Source organism: Pongo pygmaeus, chromosome X, assembly GCF_028885625.2.
Source record: "Pongo pygmaeus isolate AG05252 chromosome X, NHGRI_mPonPyg2-v2.0_pri, whole genome shotgun sequence".
In the NCBI taxonomy this organism is placed as follows: domain Eukaryota; kingdom Metazoa; phylum Chordata; class Mammalia; order Primates; family Hominidae; genus Pongo; species Pongo pygmaeus.
This window is the reverse complement of record NC_072396.2, coordinates 101,187,441-101,211,741: the sequence shown is the minus strand read 5'-3', so window position 1 is coordinate 101,211,741 and position 24,301 is coordinate 101,187,441. Positions and strand designations below refer to the sequence as shown.

The 24,301-nt window shown below is 38.1% G+C and overlaps 1 protein-coding gene across 5 annotated transcripts in view; it reads right to left on the bottom strand.

The window, feature by feature from the left end:
• Positions 1 to 24,301, bottom strand: part of DIAPH2 (diaphanous related formin 2) — a 908,418-nt gene that overhangs the window by 336,817 nt on the left and 547,300 nt on the right. For all 5 annotated transcript variants that reach the window (XM_054470847.2, XM_054470849.2, XM_054470850.2 and 2 more), the window contains one exon: positions 5,873 to 5,996. In XM_054470847.2, the coding sequence (XP_054326822.1) occupies positions 5,873 to 5,996 (124 nt within the window). The remainder of the gene's footprint in view (positions 1 to 5,872; positions 5,997 to 24,301) is intronic.

Sequence of the window (24,301 nt, the reverse complement as noted above, 5' to 3'; positions counted from 1 at the left end):
CTGGAGTGCAGTGGCGCAATCTTGGCTCACTGCAACCTCTGGTGCCTGGGTTCAAGTGATTCTTCTGTCTCAGCCTCCTGAGTAGCTGGGATTACAGGCGCACGCCACCACGCCTGGCTAATTTTTTTTGTAGTTTTAGTAGAGACGGGGTTTCGCCATGTTGGCCAGGCTAGTCTCGAACTCCTGACCTAGTCATCCACCCGCCTCGGCCTCCCAAAGTGCTGGAATTACAGGCGTGAGCCACTGTGCCCGGCCTACTACTTTATTATTATTATAAATGATTATATTTTCTATTTAAATTCAACTGAACTAAAAATTCCATTGACCAGTACCATTGTCAAGAGAGTATATTTCAAAGAATGCTAAGAATCTTACTTTTTTAAAAAGCACTCTTTTCCTCTTGCTTTTTTTATTTTTTTTATTTTTACGGAGTCCTGCTCTTTTTGCCACCCAGGCTGGAGTGCAATGATGCAATCTCGGCTCATTGCAACTCCGCCTGCCAGGTTCAAGTGATTCTCCTACCTCAGCCTCCTGAGTAGCTGGGATTGTAGGCTTATGCCACCATGCCCGGCTAATTTTGTATTTTTAGTAGAGACAGGGTTTTACCATGTTGTCCAGGCTGGTCTTGAACTCCTGACCTCAGGTGATACACCCGCCTTGGCCTCCCAAAGTGCTGAGATTACAAGCATGAGCCACTGCACCTGTCCCTCCTTGTGGTTTTCTAAAACAATTTGCTTCTCAATTTATGCATTATCTGTATTACTGACCATGCCCCCTTTTAAATCCTGTACCCTCCTCTCCCTGAACAGTCTCATAAATGTTTGCATTGAACTTCCTAATTTTCTGCATTTGAGAGGAGCAGACAGTGAGGGTAAGGAGAGAGTCAGAGGTGATGAATTGCCCCCCTCCAGCCTAATCTGAAGTTCTCAATTTTTTTTTAGGCACCAGAAAATGACCTAAATTACTATGTTCATTCAAAACAAAACAAAACAAAAAAAACAGCTTTGCTCTTGAGGGTTGTTTTTACTTTCATTTTCATTTTGTCAATTTTATATGATATTTGCTTTACAAAGTGTGGATTATCATCTCCCTAAAACCTGTTACTGGCATGTTCTCAAAGGTGATCAGTGTCACTGGTGGTTCTGTGAGTTTTTTCATCTACTTAAAAATTATTATCTTAATAAATAAAGGTGGAATACAATTAATATAATGGCACCGCAGTGAAGACCTCAAATCTGTTTTGAATTATCTGGAAAGGATAATGCGCCTCCTCAGTAACTTGATTTGTAACCACTTCAAATGACTTCCCTCATACTATGAGGAAATCCCAAGTGTTGATAGTTAGTTGACAGGGTGTTAATGTCATTAACATTCTGTCAGCTCTTCTTGTCAATGTGTTAATGGTGCCCCTGCTGCTCAGTCACTCTCTGTCCTCCGGTTAGGGAAATGATTTAGCCAGCAGTCAATCAAAAAGCTAAGCTGATTTTGGGCAACAGAAAGCCCTGCCATTGACAAAATCTCTGCAAGTAAATGTGGTAAGGAATTTGTCAACCGGATATAAGCAGTAAGGTCAACATCGTGGTTGATGTGCTTTTTTAGATAGTTTAAGATGTTAAGAATGGACCACAACACATATTTAAAAGTCTAAGAAGTCCTCTTTTAAGAATGGGTTTCTTTTCTGACAGAAAAAGCAAGGATTGGTAAGTAAAAATGATGCTTTGACTTTTTTAAAAAAGTAAAGTGTTGGGGTTCAGAACACAATATCTGGAAGTATGCTACCTTGGCATGCTGAATACTTTGAGCTGAAGGACACCAGGAGGACCACAGAAGCAAGAAGGTGTCTCTGAACTTATCCCTCCCTCTTTCTTCGTACCTTCCTTTGTCTCCTGAAGCAAGTCAAAGAAACTAGAATTCCTCTCCCTTGAAACAAGCCATAAAACCTAGGAAGATCACTTTCTGAGCTCTGCCCTTCCTCACTAAAGACTTTCACATAGGCCGGGCGCTGTGGCTCATGCCTGTAATCCCAGCACTTTGGGAGGCTGAGGTGGGCTGGTCACCTGAGGTCAGGAGTTCGAGACCAGCCTGGCTAACATGGTGAAACCCCTTCTCTACTAAAAATACAATATTAGCTGGGCGTGGTGGCATGTGCCTGTATTCCCAGCTACTCGGGAGGCTGAGGCAGGATAATCGCTTGAACCCAGGAGGTGGAGGTTGCAGTGAGCCGGGATCGCGCCACTGCACTCCAGCCTGGGTTACAGAGTGAGACTCCGTCTCCAAAAAAAAAAAAAAGACCTTCACATGACAGGTGTCTTTTAGACTGTCATATAGAGATATAGAAAATAATCTGAACCAGCCTTCATGGGTTGCCCCCAGCTTATTACCATTAGATCATATCCTTTTATCCACCAGTCATACTTCTGCACAACTGCCCATAAAATACATGGTTTTTCCCTGTTTCTCTGAGACTTCATTTATGGAGTTTCCTGTGTCACATAAAACTCACATTAAATAAATTTGTATGCTTTGCTCTTGTTAATATGGTATTATAGGGTGTCAGCCATGAACCTTCGAATGGGTCAAGAACGACTGATTTTTCTCTCCTATACCATCTAATTTTTTCTGAGTCAGAACAAGCAACCTATTTTGGGTAGAGAAAGGAAGAAAGAGGTGATGAGTTTCCTTCTAAAACCATTGGCCCCAGCAGGCTAGAAATAGCCTTGGAAACTCCATTCAAAGGAGAGGTTTTTTTGTTTTTGTTTTTGCTTTTTGTCTATTTTTTTCTGACGTTTACTTTAAAAGCTGTGGATCCTCTCTCTTAAAACTGATTATACATTACAGCATGCTCTATAAAGGTGATTCAATGATACTCACATCTGTGAGAGATATATGAAGAAAATTTTTATAAATATAAGCACAGCCTAACACTGTTTGACAATATTGTTTTGAAGTGCTAACTAAAGGCAGGGGCTTGAACTAGATTATCTTCACTGTCTCTAGCTATAATACTGTGTGATTCAACACACATTTACTGAGTGCCCACATTGTGCTAGGTGGTAGGCATATAGTAATTAACAAACCATACATAATCTCTGCCATGGGAACAGCAAGACAGAGAACATACAAATGTCAGACTGTCAGCAGCCTGAGGTCAAGTTTTCTATCATCTTGTGTACTGTTCAATTTTCATGCCTGGCAATGTCTAGCATACTTTAAGTGTTCAATCAAAACTGGGAAAGAGTAAGGGTAAATATAGGGTGCTCCAGGACATAGCCTGACTTGAAGATTCAATCTGCATATTCAGTTGCCCCGAAGCCATCACGCCATTGCTGCTAACTAGAGCACTGTTGCTGTTCTGAAGTCCAGAGGCATACGAGTGCTTTTCAGCTTGTGAACTCAGTCCTCATAGAGAGATTACTGTTTAAGTAGCTAAAGTTACTTTCCACGGAAACTACTCCCATACTTGTGACCCTAATTATTCAATTTAAAGGGCCAGTGACTTGAAGCAAAACAATTTATTGGCACTGGATGGAAACATTGGAAAGATCATCTAGTACAAAGGATCCTATACTAGAAATGGAATCATGGTCCTATTTTTTGTTGTTGTTTGTTTGTTTTTTGTTTTTTTTTTTGAGACGAAGTTTCGCTCTTGTTGCCCAGGCTGGAGTGCAATGGCGCGATCTCGGCTCACCGCAACCTCCGCCTCCCAGGTTCAAGCAATTCTCCTGCCTCAGCCTCCTGAGTAGCTGAGATTACAGGCATGCACCACTATGCCCGGCTAATTTTGTATTTTTAGTAGGGACAGGGTTTCTCCATGTTGAGGCTGGTCTCGAACTCCTGACCTCAGGTGATCCGCCCGCCTCAGCCTCCCAAAGTGCTGGGATTACAGGCGTGAGCCACCACGCCCGGCTCATGGTTCTATTTTTAAAAAAGGATCAAGTATCCCACAATAAAATACCTTTCTCTTTTAGCATTGCCAGAAGGGTAAAAAATATATATATTAGGTAGGCACCAGAACTCATATACATACATATAATGATTATGCATTTTGTTCGTCTCTTTCTAGAAGATAGAAATTCTCAATGGGTGACCAAGAAGTCTTTCAAAGGAAGAATAACTTGAGCCACAGTTTTATCTTTATAATCTATTAATTCATAGTTTTTAACCAACCCAACTCAATATTCTAATTTTTTTTCTGAAATAAATTGCTGTGTATTTTATTTTGTTTCTTTAAAAAATATGATACGCAAAGTAACAGCCCCATACATTTTAATACAGTTTTCAATCCCCTCGTGGACAAATAGTCACACTTTAGTGCCACTTAAATGAAGAATAACCATTCATCTGTAACATACAGATACAGAAGGCTCTGGATTTTCATTTTAAAGTGCTTAATTACCTGCATAAAGAGAGAAATAAAATAAGGAGTCCAGGCCAAGTTCATGAAGGTTTGAAATTACTTTTCTTTTTCTAAATGAGCAACAAAGACTCAATGTTGCAAGCTGTTGTGTGGCTATAAGCCAACAGCAGAAGAAAATGTTCAAAAGAAAAAGGGGATAAGGAATTAAATTCAAATATATGAGGCAAGAACCAAAATCAAAAGGTGAAAAAGGAGGTGGTGTTTCCAGGCACAGGACAATATAACATATTTGAAAAAAAAATGTAATCAGCAATAAAGTGAAACCTTCACATTAGGTATCCCAATGTGGCCAGTAATGCAACCCAAGGTTATTTTTGTGGATTCCCTGCCTCCAATCAATCACAAACTTATTTTGCCAATATTTGTATTCATGAAGGTACTCAGAATCACTAAAGGACCATACAAAACACAGTATTCATTAACGAACCAAAACACTGAGAGTTAAAATTTTTTTTAACATAAATCTAAATTGCCATTCTTAAGTAATTCGAGTTCAGCACTGTAACTTCCAAGTTGGCCAAAAAATAAAGCATATCAGAGAAGAAAAAGGCAATAGATTTAACCTTGAAACAAGGTGACTGCCAAATAGTTGTTGAAGGAATTTACTTATTATCAGATAAAGAATTTACAGTATTTATTCCCTCTAGAGATATAAAATGGTGAATCAATCTGCAGTTCAAGATATTTATTTAAACCCAGAGGAGGAGGATATAGCTTTAACTTTTGAAAACTAAAATAGAAAATTATAAAAAAATCAGGTCTAATGTAGTTTATCTTTAGACACCAGATTTAACATTAAACAATTCAAGCTAAATGCCATTTCTCAAGTTTTCCTTTTATATATTTTTATGATTTATATGAGTATACTGCTATAAACTAGAAGTTTCAAAAAATATTTAGCAAGAAATGCTTAATGTTATACAGATATCTACTACAATTTATTTAAATATATAATCTACTGATCAATTCGTCTATCCATCCAACCATGTATCCTTCACAGTCCTTTCAGTCTAGTGATATTAGTTATCCTCTTATTGTCCTTGAAAATGCACACATGCCCTCAGAAAATGTATGCACACACACACAAAATCTCAGACAAAAAAAAAAACCTTCTGTTGATCATTTACTTTAAACATTTGGTTATATAAGAATATTCTGTTTTGTCTTGTTTAGGTTTCATCAAATCCCTTAAGGCTTACCTTGCATATCCTGTGGGCTTTCAAATGGAATTCTTCTTTGAGAATAGCCTTTAAAAAAAATCTAATTGTTCCCTTGCCTACTGGTTGAAAACATCATGAAACAAAATTTATGCTACTAGTAGAAAAACAGCATGTACATAAATTCATCCAGATGGTGTGAAAAGACTAGTAAATCTAGAACTAACCACACAGTTAGTAAACAGACAGACATAGAGACCAAAAACTAGACAAAATGCTTACATAAATAAAGGATATGGTCATCTTTTCCACAAACTTATCATGTTGATTTTCTGCTTGGGGGAATTTCTTGATGTCACGTTCCAGATGAACAATTTGTTGTTCCATTGATGCAAGGTTGCTCTTGAGAATTTGAGCTGAAACTAAAGAACAGTGTGCAAAGGATTTAGAATATTTTACCAGGTGTTCCACAAAACATCTAAAAGGAGACATTATCAGTTAAAGTCTTTTTTTTTTAAATGTGGGAAATAGTTCCATGAAGTCAACTCACATTTTTCTGAACTACTGCTCATAAAAATTCTACTCTCCATGAAATAAATGAAAATGTGTAATACAGTATACCAAATCATCATGTTTAATATAGGAATGTCACCATTTTACTCAGCCATTAGTTCAAATGAATCCATTTCAATTTAAATTTATTGATGGAATTCCTAATATTTCATTCTTTAAAATCTAATTTGAAGATTAAAGAAAAACTAAGGTTCAAAGAGATGTTATTAATGCATGTTCATAGCTCTATAAATGATTTAAGGTTGAATTATGTAAAAGGATCAAATATTTTTCTTTTGTTGAAATATCCTGATTTTTATAAACCAATATCTGTGGTAAAAGTTCCCATCTCTAGTACTTTTCAAAGAGATGTGAAAAATAACTGTTGATACAGAAAGATGATTTAGAGTAAACCCCAGCAAACACAAATGAACGTACATACCCACAAAGATTCAGCCTGCCCTCAAACACTATCATTAGTTGCTGTAATTACCCCTAACATTCTCTGCACCTTCCTTTCTCTCTCATTGACAACTAATAATTTTATGTATTGTATTCAAACTGCTCCTAAATACATGCATATTTTTCAGATCTGTCAGGAGACCTTCTTTTTACTGGGTAATTTTTTTTTAACTTTCAACTATTTTATAGATACTCTATTGCTGCATAACTGCCAATTATGTATGAAAACATTTCTATCAATATCAACAGCATTTGGCAAGATTCTAGTTGCAAAGATGAGGTAAGTGTTATAATTTGATAGACAGCCTGTGACATTGGTTTTTAAATCCAGGCCTCTGAAATACTGTTATTTTCATTAAAGGACCATGAAACACGAATAGAAAAATACTACGATTCTTTCTTATTTTTAAGCAAAGTTAGTCTTATGCAGAGACATATCAGCTTTACAATGAAAAATTCAAGAGACTGCCAAAATCAACCCCTTGGCAAATTTCAGCCAAACTGTTCAGATACAAATTCATCATGTTGATGGGCACATCTTTATAACTCAATGAGGAGAAATCACCTTAAATATACATGGAAGTTCAAGAGACTAAAAATCAAACACTAACACTAAAGACTATTTTTTTTTCTATTAATCTGTCAGTTTAAATAGCTCTGTCCAATTTAGTTCCATTTGTTTAGATCTGACAAGCTTGGAAATTATTCTTTATTGCAGAAGAGAGTTTTGCCAAAAATTTGCTAATGGTTCACCAATCATTGCTTGCTTTATTTAAAGGATGAGTTTGCTATGGAAGAAATAATTCTCTCTGATTTTAAAACTGAATTTTTTCACTTAGGTTTCTCTGCTGTATTCCAATTATTCAAAAGGTTTCTCCTTCCCCACTTGGTTGATTGAAAAAGTGAAGATAGGCCGAGCGCGGTGGCTCACACCTGTAATCCCAGCACTTTGGGAGGCCGAGGCGGGCGGATTACCTGAGGTCATGAGTTTGAGGCCAGCCTGGCCAACATGGTGAAACCCTGTCTCTACCAAAAAACAAAAAAAAAATACAAAAATTAGCCAGGCCTGGTGGTGGGTGCCTGTAATCCCAGCTACTCGGGAGGCTGAGGCAGGAGAATCGCTCAAACCCAGGAGGCGGAGGTTGCAGTGAGCCAAGATCCCGCCACTGCACTCTAGCCTGGGCAACAAGAATGAAATTCCGTCTCAAAAAAAAAAAAAAAAAGTGAAGATAAAACATTGACCAGTCACTTATGTTATTTAGGTTACACGGACACGGTGAAGTTCAGGGCACGTTATGCAAAAATATGCTGCCTTGGCATATTGAGTATTTTGAGCCGAAGAACTTTTAGAAATGACACCTGCAGGAAGGACTATCTGATCTTTCCTGAGCACAGGTCTTAAGACCCTCATGTAGGCCCCACATGGGGGCTCACGCCTGTAATCTGAGCACTCGTAGAGGCCAAAGTGGATGGATTGCTTGGACTCAGGAGCTCAAGGCCAGCCTGGACAATATGGCAAAACCCCATCTCTACGAAAAATACAAAAATAAGCTCTGCTGGGCGTGGTGGCTCACACCTGTAATCCCAGCTCTTTAGGAGGCTGAGGCAGGAGGATCACGTGGGCCCAGGAGTTCGAGACCAGCCTAAGCAACATAGCTAGACCTCGTCTCTACAAAAAATTTAAAAAAAAAAGAAAATGAGGTGGGAGGATTGCTTGAGCACAGAAAGTTGAGGCTGCAATGAGTTATGATGGCATCACTGTTTTCCTGCCTAGGTGACAGAGTGAGACCCTGCCTCAAATAAATAAATAAATAAATAAATAAATAAATAAATAAATAAATAAATAAATAAATATATAAATAAATAAATAAGCAAGCTGGGTGCAGTGGTTATGTGCCTAGTCCCAGCTACTCAAGAGGCTGAGTTAGGAGGATCGCTTGAGCCTGGGAGGTCGAGGCCACAGTGAGTCATGATCATGCCACTCTTCTCCAGACTGGGCAACACAGATCGATCCTTTCTCTTAAAGAAAAAAACAAAAACAAACAAACAAACAAAAACTCATGTGGCTTTCTTTTTTTTTTTGAGACGGAGTCTCACTCTGTCGCCCGGCTGGAGTGTAGTGGCATGATATCTCGGCTCACTGCAACCTCCGACTCCCTGGTTCAAGCGATTCTCCTGCCTCAGCATCCCAAGTAGCTGGGACTACAGGCACGTGCCACCACGCCCAGCTATTTTTGTATTTTTAGTAGAGACGGGGTTTCACCATGATGTGAGGATGGTCTCAATCTCCTGACCTCGTGATCCACCCGCTTCGGCCTCCCAAAGTGTTGGGATTACAGGCCTGAGCCACTGTGTCCAGCCTGAGAGCTAACTTTGCTATATGCACCCTGAGGAAACCAACATCCTTATCTCTGAAAACAAAGGGACATAGAAATCTGAACAAATAGGTCTTGCTAAATTTCTCCCAGTTTATTATACTTAGCACATACTTTTTCTTCTCCTTATCATATTTTTCCACACCTCTCCATTTTTCATCAAACATACTATAGAAAACACTCAAGTTTAACTGTTTCTTTGGATCTTCATTTCCTTATGAATGCTCCCCTCTCAAGTTATGTAAAACCTAAATATATTTGCATTATTGTCTTTTGCTAATCTGCCTTTTAGTATAGAGACCGTGGCCAATGAACCTAAAATGAGGAAAAGGAAAAGTTATTTTTCCTCCCTTACATTAGAAATAAACTCATGCTAACTTTCTGTAATAAATAAAATGTGTTAAAAGGCCAGGTTTAGGTCACAATAGTAATGGCACTAGGAAAAAGGGGATGATGATGATAATGACTTCATCTTCCAATCATTCAATACAAAACTAGCCTAATCAAATTGCTATGCACACAGCAGTCTACATATGTCAAGCAATAAGTGAGAATATTTTTTAACCCAGGGAAATTACTTTTACCCTAAAGTTGCATTCTGAATAAATCAGTATTTTTCTGAACATCTGTCCTCCCCAATTTCACATGTATAATCTTTAGTCCTCTATAAATCTCTCCAGAGCTCTACTCCAAATTCTCTACCATTTCATATGTACTTTTTGTTTGTTTACGTGATCTTCGACCTATCACCTTCTGCTTTGAATAATAATTGTCTTTTGTCTCATATACATAAACAACAGTCTCCTTTATAAAACTCTAAGCTGCCTAATGGTAAGATCTATATTTGATTTTTTGCTTTTCCCTCAGTACTTATCACAGTGCTCAGTATTTATCACTCAATAAATATTTATTGATGAATATGTACATTTCAAGAAGTTTTGGTTCACATTTAAATTTATGTCTACTTCCACAACTGAAAGTACAGGGAGAGGTTAGATATAATCATAATGATTTGAAGTTACCATACCAATTATTATATAAGTAGAGAAAGAGAGCAGGGAGTTGAAATCTGCCTAACAATACATAGAGGTGGTTCGGGAGATGCTTAGACAAATGGGAATGTGAGGAAAGGGGATAAAGTAAAGAAAAGTAAAGGGCACCTTTCTTTATTAGGCTCCTCCATTCTTCCCCTCTAATGAATTATTTATATTATGCCTGAACAAAAGAGAATAAAATATTGGAGATGTAATAATCTGAGAATTCTAGCTTATACAGAAATTTACGGCTGCATTAAACAATGCCATTATGTAAAGTGTTTATCTTTCCATTGGGGGAATTATGTTATCTTTGAGGTAAAAGTGACATTAAAGGAGATTTGGACCAGCCTCTTAAATTTGAAAAACTCAGGTTACAGAGTATCACAGTCTAAGTCCCTGCAAAACACAGCCTAAGTTAGAGCTTACTTGTTAAGGCCTTGTTGGGGTGAGCAGGATATAATCCCAGAGAAGCAGGCATGAGGGAAAGGCAGCATATACAAGAGGGTAAGTTCCAGAACTTGTCATAGCTTTACAAAAAAAAAAAAAAAAAAAAGCTGGTTGTTTAGTGTCTCAGGTTATCTCCATCAGGGCTGACTTCATGGATATGCAACCTGTGCAGTTGTACAAGACCCCACACTGCAAAGGGCCCTGCATTTTGTTTAATACTTTGTTGTCATTTTGAAATTCTTAATAATTTTTTGGCCAGGCGTGGTGGCTCAAGCCTGTAATCCCAGCACTTTGGGAGGCTGAGGCAGGTGGATCACAAGGTCAGGAGATCGAGACCATCCTGGCCAACATGGTGAAACCCCATCTCTACTAAAAATACAAAAAAATTAGCAGGGTGTGGTGGTGGGCACCTGCAGTCCCAGCTACTCAGGAGGCTGAGGCAGGAGAATCGCTTGAACCCAGGAGGCGGAGGTTGCAGTGAGCTGAGATTGCACCACTGCACTCCAGCATGGCGACAGAGCGAGACTCCGTCTCGGGAAAACAAAACAAAACAAACAAACAAAAAAAGAATTAGTCATTACTTAAATTCTTAAGTAATAACCAACATTTACTGAGTACGTACTACGTGCTAGACATTATTCTAAGTAGTTTTATGTATTAACTCATCTAATACAAAAATTCCATAAAGTATGCACTACTCTTAAAGAGGGGTATAAGTGATGTCATCTCAGGAAATTGTAAATGTAAAGCAGTATTTCTGGAGCCTGGAAGGCCAGCATCGTGAAATAAAATCTGTACTCTTTAACATTCATTGGCACAAGGTCATGTTACTTATATATGCAGCTGTGGCAGAATTGGATGGGGTAGGAATGGTCTTAGGAATCAGACAGACGTAGGTTCTAATCTCAGCCATACATATTTCTAGTTAGGTTATCTTAAGCCAATGACTTAGCTTCTCTAGGCCTTCATTTCCTGATTTGCAAAATGATGATGATAATATCTTCCTTAAAGGGTAGTCATTTAGGTTAAATGATTTGATAAATATAAAGTACTTATTATTATACCTAGTACATAAATATTCATTTTATATTTCACTATCCTCTTTCCTACGCCCTACTTTCCAACATACACATTCCCACTGTATACATGCTACCACGAATTAAACAACAATTTAGATGTAATCTATGGGAAAAAAATGCAGACATTTCCAACCTGCTACCCCTACTATGGCCTAATTTAACGTAATATTGGTCTTTTTTCTTTTTTTTTTTGAGACGGAGTCTCGCTCTGTCGCCCAGGCTGGAATGCAGTGGTGCGATCTCGGCTCACTGCAAGCTCCGCCTCACAGGTTCACGCCATTCTCCTGCCTCAGCCTCCTGAGTAGCTGGGACTACAGGCACCCGCCACCATGCCCGGCTAACATTTTGTGCTTTTAGTAGAGACAGGTTTTCACTGTGTTAGCCAGGATGGTCTCGATCTCCTGACCTCGTGATCCACCCTCCTCGGCCTCCCAAAGTGCTGGGATTACAGGCGCGAGCCACGGCACCCGGCTGGTCTTTTTTTTTAATAAAGAGAACTAAATTTAGATTGTGTTTTCTGTGTTTAGATTTTACAGGGTACATGGAATTTTAGGTTTGGGAACTAGTGACAATTACACTAACAGCCAATTTATCAGATTTATTAGCAAGTTCCAAATTTAAATAATATTTCTGGAAATTAAAACCCATGCAATAGTCTGTATTTCGTTGGCATTTTAAAAGTTCATTACTTTGGCTTTCTACACTTGTCTAAAAGGTAACCGACAAAAAAAAAGTATTAGAAAAGAATTAGTATGTGTTTACCTGCCTCATTAATTGCCTTGAACACATTTGCCTCAATCTTAAGAGTTGGGAATCAATTAATGTTATGATTATTTAAATATTTAACTAGGTCTTTGCCTACACTACTTCTAATATTTCTCAGGTAGGGGGTGCACGTGCATGTGCGTGTGTGTGTGTGAGAAAGAGAGAGAGAGAGAGACAGATTTTTACTAGAGGTTGCACGGTGATGATGGTACCTGTAGTGCCAAGAATATTTAAGTACCAGAGTGGGTTAGAAATGCTTGTCTTTGCACAGCCTCAGCCTCAGGGTATATTTTTGTGCCTGTCATTATATTAGTTCACTAATATAAATTAGGGGGTCTTTAATGACAGTGTAAACATTTTCTATCTGAGTAAATTCCCACTACAGGCATTTTCAATGACTGATTAGTCAGTCGAGTAGCACTTTAATATTTTTTCTCTCATTTCATTTTTTAAATCTGCTACTGAATTACTGAATCTGAATTATAACACTAAAAAATTAAATTATAGCTATCGGGTTCTTTATTATAGCTTTCTTCCTTGTACTCCATAAATAACCTTTTAAGCTTAGTGTACTCTCTTGAGTTATATGTAGGAGAAACTTTCCTCACAAATCTTATTTATCTACTTGCTTCAGTTGAAAAATATACATATACTTTTTCCCTGGCTTCAAGCAAATATATGATAGTGGCCTGATCCTCATTCAAAACATTTTAAATGACAGACTTTCTGTAATACATAATCCTAAGGTAAAGGATAAGATAAATATTTTAAGTAAGAGTTTGAATGGAAAGACTCTTCAATTACGCAGTATATAAGAGAACAGATATGCATGCAAGAAAAAAAAATCACAGTATTCCAGTGACACTGTCTAGACCATATTAAGAATGTGTAATTCTATGTAAATATAAAAGCATTTCCAGGAATTTGTGGATTTTTTTCTGAATTAAATGTTTCTATTAATTGTAACCATTGACAAATTAATGGAGCACTTCTTACATCTTTGCTCTAAGAAAGACCAAGTAAGAATTTAGTCTTGCAAGTCTATATGTGAATAGGCCCAAACATGATTATATAAGTACCCTGTAATTTTCTTTAACTGAATAGATTTAGTTGAAGAATTACTATCAGCGGAGCGGCATACCATTAAAGTGACTCATCCGGAAAGCATAAGTAAAAAAGAAAAGGAACATTACAAGCATCCTGAACAATAGACACTGTTGTATTCTTTCTCAAGTGCATTTATAAGGTAGTTTCATTTTATATGAACGCCGTACCTGGAAATGAAGCAAATGTGTTTATACAGTAACAATAACAAAAGCTCATCACTGTGAGCTTCTTTGGCCTTTAAAGAAAATAAATGGTAAATGGCACCCAAATAAAAAATCCCTATAATGAAGAAAAATGTGAGAAAATGACTCATTCTTAGGGGAAAACAAAAACAAAAACAAAAACAAACTGTTAAAAAGTCACCTTCACAGAAAACACAACTAGAATTCTTATTCCATAAAACTTAAAAATGTGCATTCCAAATATGTGTTCATAAGTACCATCATTTACTCCTCTAACATGTGCCCTTGGGAATAAAGTGCAGTTTTTCTCAAGTGGATTCATAATGTGGTCTGAACTGATGCTCATAGCAGAGGAAATCCAATAAGAAAACATGAAAGCTGCCTTGTATGATTTAACTCTTAAAACTTCGCTAAGTACACTTCAATGTCTGAGTTCATACATTTGTACAAGTTCTCAGCCTGAAAACCTCAGTCTGACTGCATGTTTGAAAAAATAGAGACTTCTAACAAAAAGAAAACAAGGAGGAAGGGAAAGTTTGAAACTGTCTAAGTAATAATTTGCAATAAGAAAATTCTGAAGCCTGAGCACCAAACCAACAGTAGTGGACAGACAGTCAAGCTGCCCCTTGAAGAATCCCAGTCCCTTCCCCTGCTGTCTCCTCTGCAAGTGTTATTCTGCCTGCAGCAAATACTATGCGTGATTTTTTAAATCAATGGCTAAAAAACAAACTGAAATCTCCTACCTTTCTTGACGGCCTTAGCTCAAGGCCAGGACTAGGAAGTAATAAAGCAATGCTGGATAAAGTCTTGGTGGAATGGTTTGTTCTCGTCACGAAAAATCTTTTTGTGCGGGCCGGGAGCGGTGGCTCACGCCTGTAATCCCAGCACTTTGGGAGGCCGAGGCGGGTGGATCACGAGGTCAGGAGATCGAGACCATCCTGGCTAACAAGGTGAAACCCTGTCTCTACTAAAAATACAAAAAACTAGCCGGGCGTGGTGGCGGGCGCCTGTGGTACCAGCTACTCGGGAGGCTGAGGCAGGAGAACGGCGCAAACCGGGGAGGTGGAGCTTGCAGTGAGCCAAGATGGCGCCACTGCACTGCACTCCAGCCTGGGCGACAGAGCGAGACTCTTGTCTCAAAAAAAAAAAAAAAAAGAAAAGAAAAAGAAAAATCTTTTTAAAAACTCATTTGGTTGTTTTGTAATAAAACATGCCCCACCCACCTACAACTCAAACTGGAATAATTTTAATAGGTCAAGTCTTTTCGACTTGATATTGGTCTAACTTGAATTGTCTTCTCCTGGAGATTTTATTTAAATGGCTGGAATGGCATTCTTCTCAATAAAAAAAAAAGCTTGTCAGGAGCTTCAAATGCTGATAAATCCTTTATGACAATCCCATACTAATGTCTTCACTTGTCCAATCTATGTAATGCATTCTTCTTTAACCTTGGAACTAGAACACTAATGATAAAGGTGTAGGTTGTCAAAGGAGGCTACTTAATATAACAATAGAAAGGCTTAAAATAAATTAGTAAAATCATGGAAAAGCAAGAGCTATGAAAAATGTAGACTTGTTGACTAAAACTAGAAAGAACAAAATCCTAGTTTAAGAAATCTGAAATTACTAGTCTGTAAAATTTGGAATTTTGAGTATACGTTTATAGGTGTGTTTAGTTGTGAACTACAATAATTGAGTAAATAGTACTGCAAAAAGATCACAAAGAACAAACAGGTAGAAAACAACTTATGTTCAATACTGTCAAACAATGTTTTGACAAACTAGATGCGATAAATGAGCACTGTTTCACAACAAGACGACTACCTGCTTCTTGAATAAGCATTCACAAATGCTTTTATCTGAGCAATCACTTAACGAAAACTTTACACGCCGGGCGCGGTGGCTCACGCCTGTAATCCCAGCACTTTGGGAGGCCGAGGCGGGTGAATCACGAGGTCAGGAGATTGAAACCATCCTGGCTAACATGGTGAAACCCCATCTCTACTAAAAATACAAAAAATTAGCCGGGCGTGGTGGCGGGCACCTGTAGTCCCAGCTACTCCGGAGGCTGAGGCAGGAGAATGGCGTGAACCCGGGAGGCGGAGCTTGCAGTGAGCCGAGATTGTGCCACTGCACTCCAGCCTGGGTGATAGAGCGAGACTCCATCTCAAAAAAAAGAAAACTTTACTAATATACCCTTACTTCTGGTAAATGGTATCTTCAATAAGTTGTGAAAAGATCATACAGATTGATAAACCATTTGAATAGATACTGTCTTCCACATTACTATTTGGCAAGAATTAAGTACACATAAATAGTGTTTCCATAAAGCTATAATGCTGTATTAAAATAATGTTAGCCTTGTTGAGTGCAATTTTTGTGATCATGGGTAAATTTTTCATCAACTTTATTCCTGAACTCTTCAGGGAAATTAATAGGACTATATGTAGATTCTTGCACTTCACAGAGTTTTTGAGGAACAAGTTTAATGCATGAAGTCCACAGGTATGTAACATATACAAAACCACGAATTTTCACCCAAACTGAATGCAGGTTGTTGAGATCAGTGCTGAGGTCATAGTGGTGAAGCCATTAGAGTCCATTCCACATTAGTGTTGCCTGGATTAGCAATATTTCTCCTGGGTAATAGGGTTATAGGTCAGACAAAAGATGCTTCAAAGGATATAGTAAGCCTATGGTTGTATTTTCCTTATTCATTAACTGTGGATATTAATAGGATTACTATATGCCCTGAAATAAGAAATTGGCAATACAAACTAAAGCAATTAGATAATATAATTGTACTATGTTTTTAAGTTCCTCACTACTGAAAGCAGTCCCTAAATAAAGCAAGTCTTGATTAGTTATCTGGGCATTATCATGTCATAAATTTATTACACTTTATGTAGTTTTGTCTACTAACAAAATAATGGATTTTTAAAAAAAATTTGAGATGAAGTTTGAGAGGTAGGTAGGGTCTTCTAGGACACCGCAAGGAGTTTAGGTTTCACCTTAAGTGTAGTGAGAAAGCGCTGAAAGACTTCAAGCGGGATAAATTGATAATTTTTTTTTTTTTTTTTTTTTTTTTTTGACGTAGTCTCGCCCTATCCCACAGGCTGGAGTGCATTGGTGCGATCTTGGCTCACCACAACCTCTGCCTCCCAGGTTCAAGCCATTCTCCTGCCTTAGCCTCCTGAGTAGCTGGGATTACAGGCATGTGCCACCATGCCCGGCTAATTTTTGTATTTTGAGTAGAGATGGGTTTCACCATGTTGGCCAGGATGGTCTCCATCTCCTGACCTCATGATCCACCTACTTGGCCTCCCAAAGTGTTGGGATTACAGGCGTGAGCCACTGTGCCCAGCCACAAAGGTTGTTTTCAAAACGTCTTCTTCTCTGAGACCCAAATAAATATCTGGGCTATGTTTTCCAGAATTCTCCATCTATTTAAATATGTTCCTGAAAAGTCCTTCCACCCCGGCAAAAAGGGAATAAAACACAAAGAAGGGCTAAATACACTTTTGTGTAATTTAAATAGCAACTGGTCTCAAAAGTCATGTTCAAACAAAGGCTGTTGAAAATTTTAATTCATCTATACAGGTGGTAAAATACATGGCAAAGCAAAGATGAATAAAAGGCCCAGAGACTTTCAAGTGTTCTGGCAAAAATATATACAAGCACAAATACACATGCAATCTGGCTAAAGGCTCTGAAATATTCAAATGCCTAGTGATCATTTATGAAACAAGGGAAAGGAAAGTGAAAATGTTCACTAATACAAGTACTATGAGATAATGTCTTCGATATAGAAGTTCCTCAAATAGACATATGTATACATTGCTTGGCTAGACTAGATAAGGGATTGGTGAACTACTGTCTGTAGGCCATATCTGGCTGGCTGCCTGTTTTCGTATGGCCTGTGAACTAAGAATGCTTTTTACATTTTTAAGTGGCTGAAAAAAAAAATCAAAAGAAGGATAGCATTTTGTGACACATGAAAAGTATATGAAATTTAAATTTCAGTGTCCATAAATAAAGTTTTATTGAAAAACAGCCAGGTCCATCGTTTACATATTGCCTATGGCTGCTTTTGGACTATAAAGGCAGTCCTGAGTCCTTGTGACAGGGACTGTGTGTGGTCCGCAAGCCCTAAAATATTTAATATCTGTCTCTCTGCAGAAAAAGTTTGTTGATCCATGTTCTAGATTAACAAAAATGCCCCCTTGGGGAGGGATATCAGCAATTTCCTAGTCCAGATCTCTCATGAGGATATGGAGACAGAGAGAAAACAAAAATGGATTGCCTAGGTATACACCGCCAGGCCTCTGGATTTCTTTCTTTTTTTGAGATGGAGTTTCGCTCTTGTTGCCCAGGCTGGAGTGCAATGGCGAGATCTCGGCTCAACACAACCTCCGCCTCCCAGGTTCAAATGATTCTCCTGCCTCAGCCTCCCGAGTAGCTGGGATTACAGGCATGCACCACCATGTCTGGCTAATTTTTTTTTTTTTGTATTTTTAGTAGAGACGAGATTTCTCCATGTTGGTCAGGCTGGTCTCGAACTCCCGATCTCATGTGATCTACCCGCCTCAGCCTCCCAAAGTGCCGGGATTACAGGCGTGAGCCACTGGGCCTCTGGATTTCTTGATGCCTCTATAACCATAATGCAACTGAGTCTCCTTGCAACAATTCTTTGCATCCTTCTGAGGGTAAAATGTATATTGTGAATTCCATAATGTGGAATTGATTATATAAGTTTATTCTGCTGAATGTATCAATAGAATGTTAATTTAACAGGACAGAAAAAAAACATTTTAATAGAGTTAGCACAATGCCACGGACAGCTATGATCAAAGCAGGCTGACATTTATTTTGTAAATCCCCAAATTAAATAAATAAAATATAAAAGCAACAGACACATGTAGAAACTCAAAGCCAGGTCCTGTATCCCAGTCAGTATAAAAGGAAAAATCAGCCACTATAAAGCAACATGAAATTCAATCTCAATGGCCAAATTATCACTTCTGAAAATAACACGGAGGAGTCCAAATCAAATTCTCCATTATCCCATCTTATAGCTTCCTTTTAGAATTGACCAAAACGCATCCTAAATAACTGATCTCTTTGTCATTACCATGGGCTTTAAAATGATACTCCAGTACATTCCAGGAAGTTGCCAAGTTACAAATCCCAGTGTTGTATAAACAGACACGCAAACACTCACACATGCACATACTCATTTCATCGTATAAAACATATCTTGTTATTATGCCAGTTTTACATATGAAAGACCTGAGACAAAGAGAGATTAAACAATTTCTTCAAAGTCATGTAACTAGTAAGTGGCAGAGACAATATTTGAAGTTATGGAGTCTCATGTGTGTTCTTAACCAACATGCTCTACTGCCTGCTGAGAATAAGGCAAGATTTAGTTCAGCAGTATTTCCAAGTATGGGAAGTACAAGGTGAACCTGGTACCTGAAGTTCTTTTAGGCCCTGAAAGTTAACACAGTTCTGCTAATGGCAGTTCTGCTAATGGCATAGCACTGCAATAGCAAACAACAAGGAAGTGAGGGGAACAAACCACTGTCTTTGCCCCCATGGAGCTTTATTGTAGGGAGGTTAAGACAAGCAAATACAAAGATGTATAAATTGATGGGAGTATCAGTCAGATGATAACACACTGAAGAGTTAGTAGGAAGAAAATAATTTGTAAACAGGAGGAGATGTAATGTCTTCTTTGAGATATGTGGCAGTAAATGAAAAGAATATTTTTCCATCTTCAGTCAAGAATGAGAAGAGATGTTTATCTGGGAATATGGTAGCTGGACTCAGGGATTTGAGGAGAACAAACCTAGTCTGGAATTGCTGTTGTGGGGAAAAAGAGAGAATTAGAGTTAAATGAAAAGCTACCCTAACTCCATTAGGAGGCTAAGGTTAGAAATTATGCAACAACGGATCCCATCAGGTAGACTGTGTGACTTCTGTCATGTATGCAGGAGTTGGGATTGGATCAGAGCAACAGGAATATCAGGGTGTGGATGGCAGAAGGCTAAAGGAGGGGAGCTTGAGGCAAGTATGAGGTTTCTACAGTGCTAGACAGTGTGTAGGTTATATGGCAAATGCAGCTTGAAGGGAGCAAATAGTTTGGGAGAAAAGAAAGAGGGGCCGGGCGCGATGGCTCACACCTGTAATCTCAGTACTTTGGGAAGCCAAGGCAGGCAGATCATCTGAGGTTAGGAGTTCGAGACCAGCCCGGCCAACATGGTGAAACCCCGTCTCTATTAAAAATACAAAAATTAGCCAGGTGTGACGGCACACGCCTGTAATCCCAGCTACTTGCGAGGCTGAGACAGGAGAATCGCTTGAACCCAGGAGAAGGAGGTTGCAGTGAGCTGAGATCACGCCATTACACTCCAGCCTGGGTGACAGAGCAAGAATCTGTCTTAAAAATAAATAAATAAATAAATAAGATAAAGAAGGGTAAGGGTAAGGTCATAATGAGGGCAACAGAAAAACAGGTGCCAGAGGCAAGGGCTATGTGAGGATGGTTGTGGGTACAAGGACGCATTCAGAGCTTGAGATCTTGGTGGTAGCTACATTGTCATATGTGATGACAAAGTCTGATGTTTACATGCTATGGGGGAAGCTGAAATAACTCATGATGACCAAATCAAGGCTAAGGATCTTTGAAGCCAAGTTGTATATTGAGGCATCATTTTCAATGGTGAAGTGATCAACATTCATCTTTTTATTTTTTTTTAACTAAATAAACATTTATTTCTGGCTTTGTGAATTGCTTTTGTATTTTGTAATTTCTTTTTTTCTTGGAGGATGTTTTTGTGTTGTTTCTTGTTTTGATGGAAGGTTATGTTCAGGAGGAAGTAAGAGAAGAGGTCTGTGGAAGAGGGTATGATTAGCATACGGTGAAAATCAGATTTTCACAGAACAATATTTTCTCTCTCTGAGGGAATGCAGATTGATAAAAATTTTGTTTTGGCTCTTTGAATGATGTGCACACAAACATCATGAACAATTTTGTTTCCCATATTTTCAAAGTAGGTAATATTAAAATAATTGGTAATATTTTCAAAATGTGAATGGCGTGTTACTGTAAAAATTATTTTTCAGTTATTTAAATTTCATTGAACTCATAAGTTACATGGATACACCAGGTTATTTTTAACAGTGCTGTAAACTTGAAGAGCTACAGTGAATTATTCTTAATTATATACATAATGTTTACTTACCATATTTATTTTTAAATGGCTGCAGTTTTCAGATATGAATACATAATGGTAAAATAATAGAACAGTACATCCAGATGTTAAGAGATGACTGAACTATTCCCCGAGTTCGATCCACATATGTTTTGTAAGCCAATTAACTCTTCTGAACCTCTAGAGGGTACCAATAAGAACCCTTTCAAGAGTAATTTACTCAAAAAATAAAAAAGCCTGAAAGAATTAATATGCCTCAGAATGTATCGAAAAAAGCCCAGTAAACAATTACTTTAGACCTCTGACCTAACATAAGGACTGTTGACTAGACAGATTTTTACTCAATAAAACAGACAACAAATTTATCATGTACCTTCAGGATTTGCTTTGATGAAATTCTAAAGTTTCCCTCACAGGAATCTTCAGGGAATGTATAACAAATGTGAGACAGCACAGTAACAGCAAAAAGAAAGCTGGTCTTAGAGTCGGAAGACCCAATTCCCACTTCCTTTACATATGCCTTTGGGCAAGACACCTAAACTACTTTGAGTCTCAGTTTTCATACCTGTAGAACAGGAATAATATCACCTGCCTCTCTGATCTGGTGGGGTGGTTATAAAGATACAAATTGGCCGGGCTTGGTGGCTCACACCTGTAATCCCAGCACGTTGGGAGTCCAAGGCGGGTGGATCGCCTGAGGTCAGGAGTTTGAGACCAGCCTGACCAACATGGTGAAACCCTTTCTCTACTAAATACAAAAAATTATCCAGGAGTGGAGGCACGCACCTGTCATCCCAGCTACTTGGGAGGCTGAGAATCTCTAGAACCCGGGAAGCAGAGGTTGCAGTTAGCCGAGACTGCACCATTGCACTCCAGCCTAGGCAACAAGAGCCAAACTCCATTTAAAAAAAAAAAAAAAGATACAAATGGGTCTGTGATTCTTTGTAAAGTATTTTTAATATAAAAATCTTTAGTTGATGGTATTATAAATGCTGCAATAAGAAAATTGTGCTTGGCAGGAGGATGGAGCCAAAAGAGATCTCTGGCTCCTTCCTTTTAAGTTTCTACGTATAAAGGGAATATTTAGAAAGAAAACCCCAGTACATGGAAAATATTTTTCATAGGAAACTTTCCAAAAATGCCTCTAGTCTACAGCAAAGGATATTTGCATTTATTATAATTTTGTCAACTCATAAAAATAATTATGGTTGATTTCAGACCCATAGTATATAAGAATTCTGAGTACATTTATTGTAATATCTGTGAAGATTTCTTATCAATATTTGAAAAGAAATTACTACTTGACACATGGAAAAATTGTTTGAGGCCAATACCACAATACTGCTTTAACTCCAAATAGAGATCTCTTTCATGCTAAATACTTTTATAGAGCAAGATGACAGCTCTTCCTTTGTTTCATTTGCTGCGTTCTATTCTCCTTCCCACCATTCAGATGGAAGCATTCCCCAAGATCCTCTGTTCTTTTCTCTATAAACGCTATCTTAATGCATTGCTCTTACATCAAGGCTTTTGTTATTATATATAAGCTGAAGATCCCCAAATCTCTATACCCAAACCCCAATCTTTTATTTGAGGAATGGTCTTCTAGTCTTACACAAAATTAAACATGTAATTGAGCGTCCCATGTCTTCATAAGCATCATATCCAAACCTGAGCAGACCACCTTCTCCCAGAAACCAGATCTGTTTCTGATTATCCTGTTTTCCCCAGTGGCATCACTACTCTTCCAGCTGTCACTGCTTAAAACCACAGAGTTAGCTTTTACTCTTTATCTTTTGTATTAACCATAACCAGCCAGTCACCAAGTCTCATCAATCATTTTCAAAATGCCTTTGGCATCCATCTTTCTCTGTGCATTGCAATTGCCACTTTTAGGAAGTGCATCTCACCTAAAGGTTGGAACACTGCAACTGTTCTATGTGCATTCAATCCATATCACATAATGCTTCCAGAAAAAAAAAAATTCTTAAGACACTGATGTCACCATATCACTACTTGATTCAATGAGTTAAAATTAAAACCTTCAATTACATTTGAAGTCCCCAAAGCTACCATAGGTTACAGAATGCAATTAGAAACTAATGAATATGACTAACATCCTGAACACGAATCAAGAGGTTTTTAGAACTGAACACATTTAACTAATAAAAATTAGTGGGAAATGGCAGTGCTATCCCAAATATAAAAAATAGTCACAACCTCCATGGTGAACACGAAAAGGAACAGCTTTTATAAACCCCACATACCAGCCTTACTGTCTCTGGGGAATTAAAAGTGCACCTGTGCCCTTTTGGCACACACATGGACTCAGCTATACATAGATGGACAAGGGTATAACAGCATTACATTACTTCTTTCTCTCTGTGGCATGGGTTATAAGCTATGATTTAAACTGTTTCTTTAAATATGCAAATCACATTTCATGCATAGATCCCACATTGATCTTGCAAAGACCAGCTCTCAGCTACATTTTTAGCATGACATACAGAAAGAAATCTCAATTTTGCTAAGATAATCTTCTTTTATTGCATTTCTACAGTTTCCTCTTTACAAATTGTTACTAGTGTCACCCTTTAATGAGTAGTGAGGTACAGGGATTCTAATTTTATTTGAGATTTTATTCATTTAGGGGAAAAAAGTTCTCTCTATTACTTTTCAGAAATAGAAAAAACTATGTCTTATTTACATAATTGTAAACTGCTCATTTTCTTTTCTCCATTAGAAGAATATTGCTGCCTAATAAAGGGTATGATCTTAGAAAGAAAAAAGTTAGCATACACTAATGAGTAGTATCAGAGCAACAAGCGAAGTTGCAAAACACTTCCTTCACCTGTCTTACTTACCATACATCAACAGACTTCATTTTCTATATGAATTCTCTCCCCACAAAAATAGTATTTTCAAATTTTCTACCATACACACAGAATCTAGCATATGACCCCAATGATTTTAGGATCCAGGGCCTCATATATTTGCAGCTAAAGTTTAAGTATTAGGAAAACTACCATTTTCCCCGTAAGATTTGCTGTGTGCACCTGCTGAATCTTCTAATACAAAATCAGGGGCAGGATTTAATTATATATATATAGTTTAAGGGCCAGAAACAGTGGCTCATGCCTGTAATACCAACACTTTGGGAGGCTGAGGCGGGGGAATTGCTTGAGCCCACAAATTCGAGACCAGCCTGGCCAATATAGTGAGAGCTCGGCTCTATGAAAAATTTAAAAATTAGCATAGCATAATGGCACATGCGTGTGGTCCCAGCTACTTGGGAGGCTGAGGTGAGATGATCACTTGAGCCTGGGAGGTGGAGGCTGCAGTGAGCTCATATGGCGCCACTGCACTCCAACCTGGGCGACAGAGCAAGATCCTGTCTCAAAAATATTTAAAAAAAATTTTTTTTAATTGTTTAACATTTGCCTACAAATAACTTGGATTTTTAAAAACTGGATCTCAATTTTACAGTCAGTTTTACATAATCAT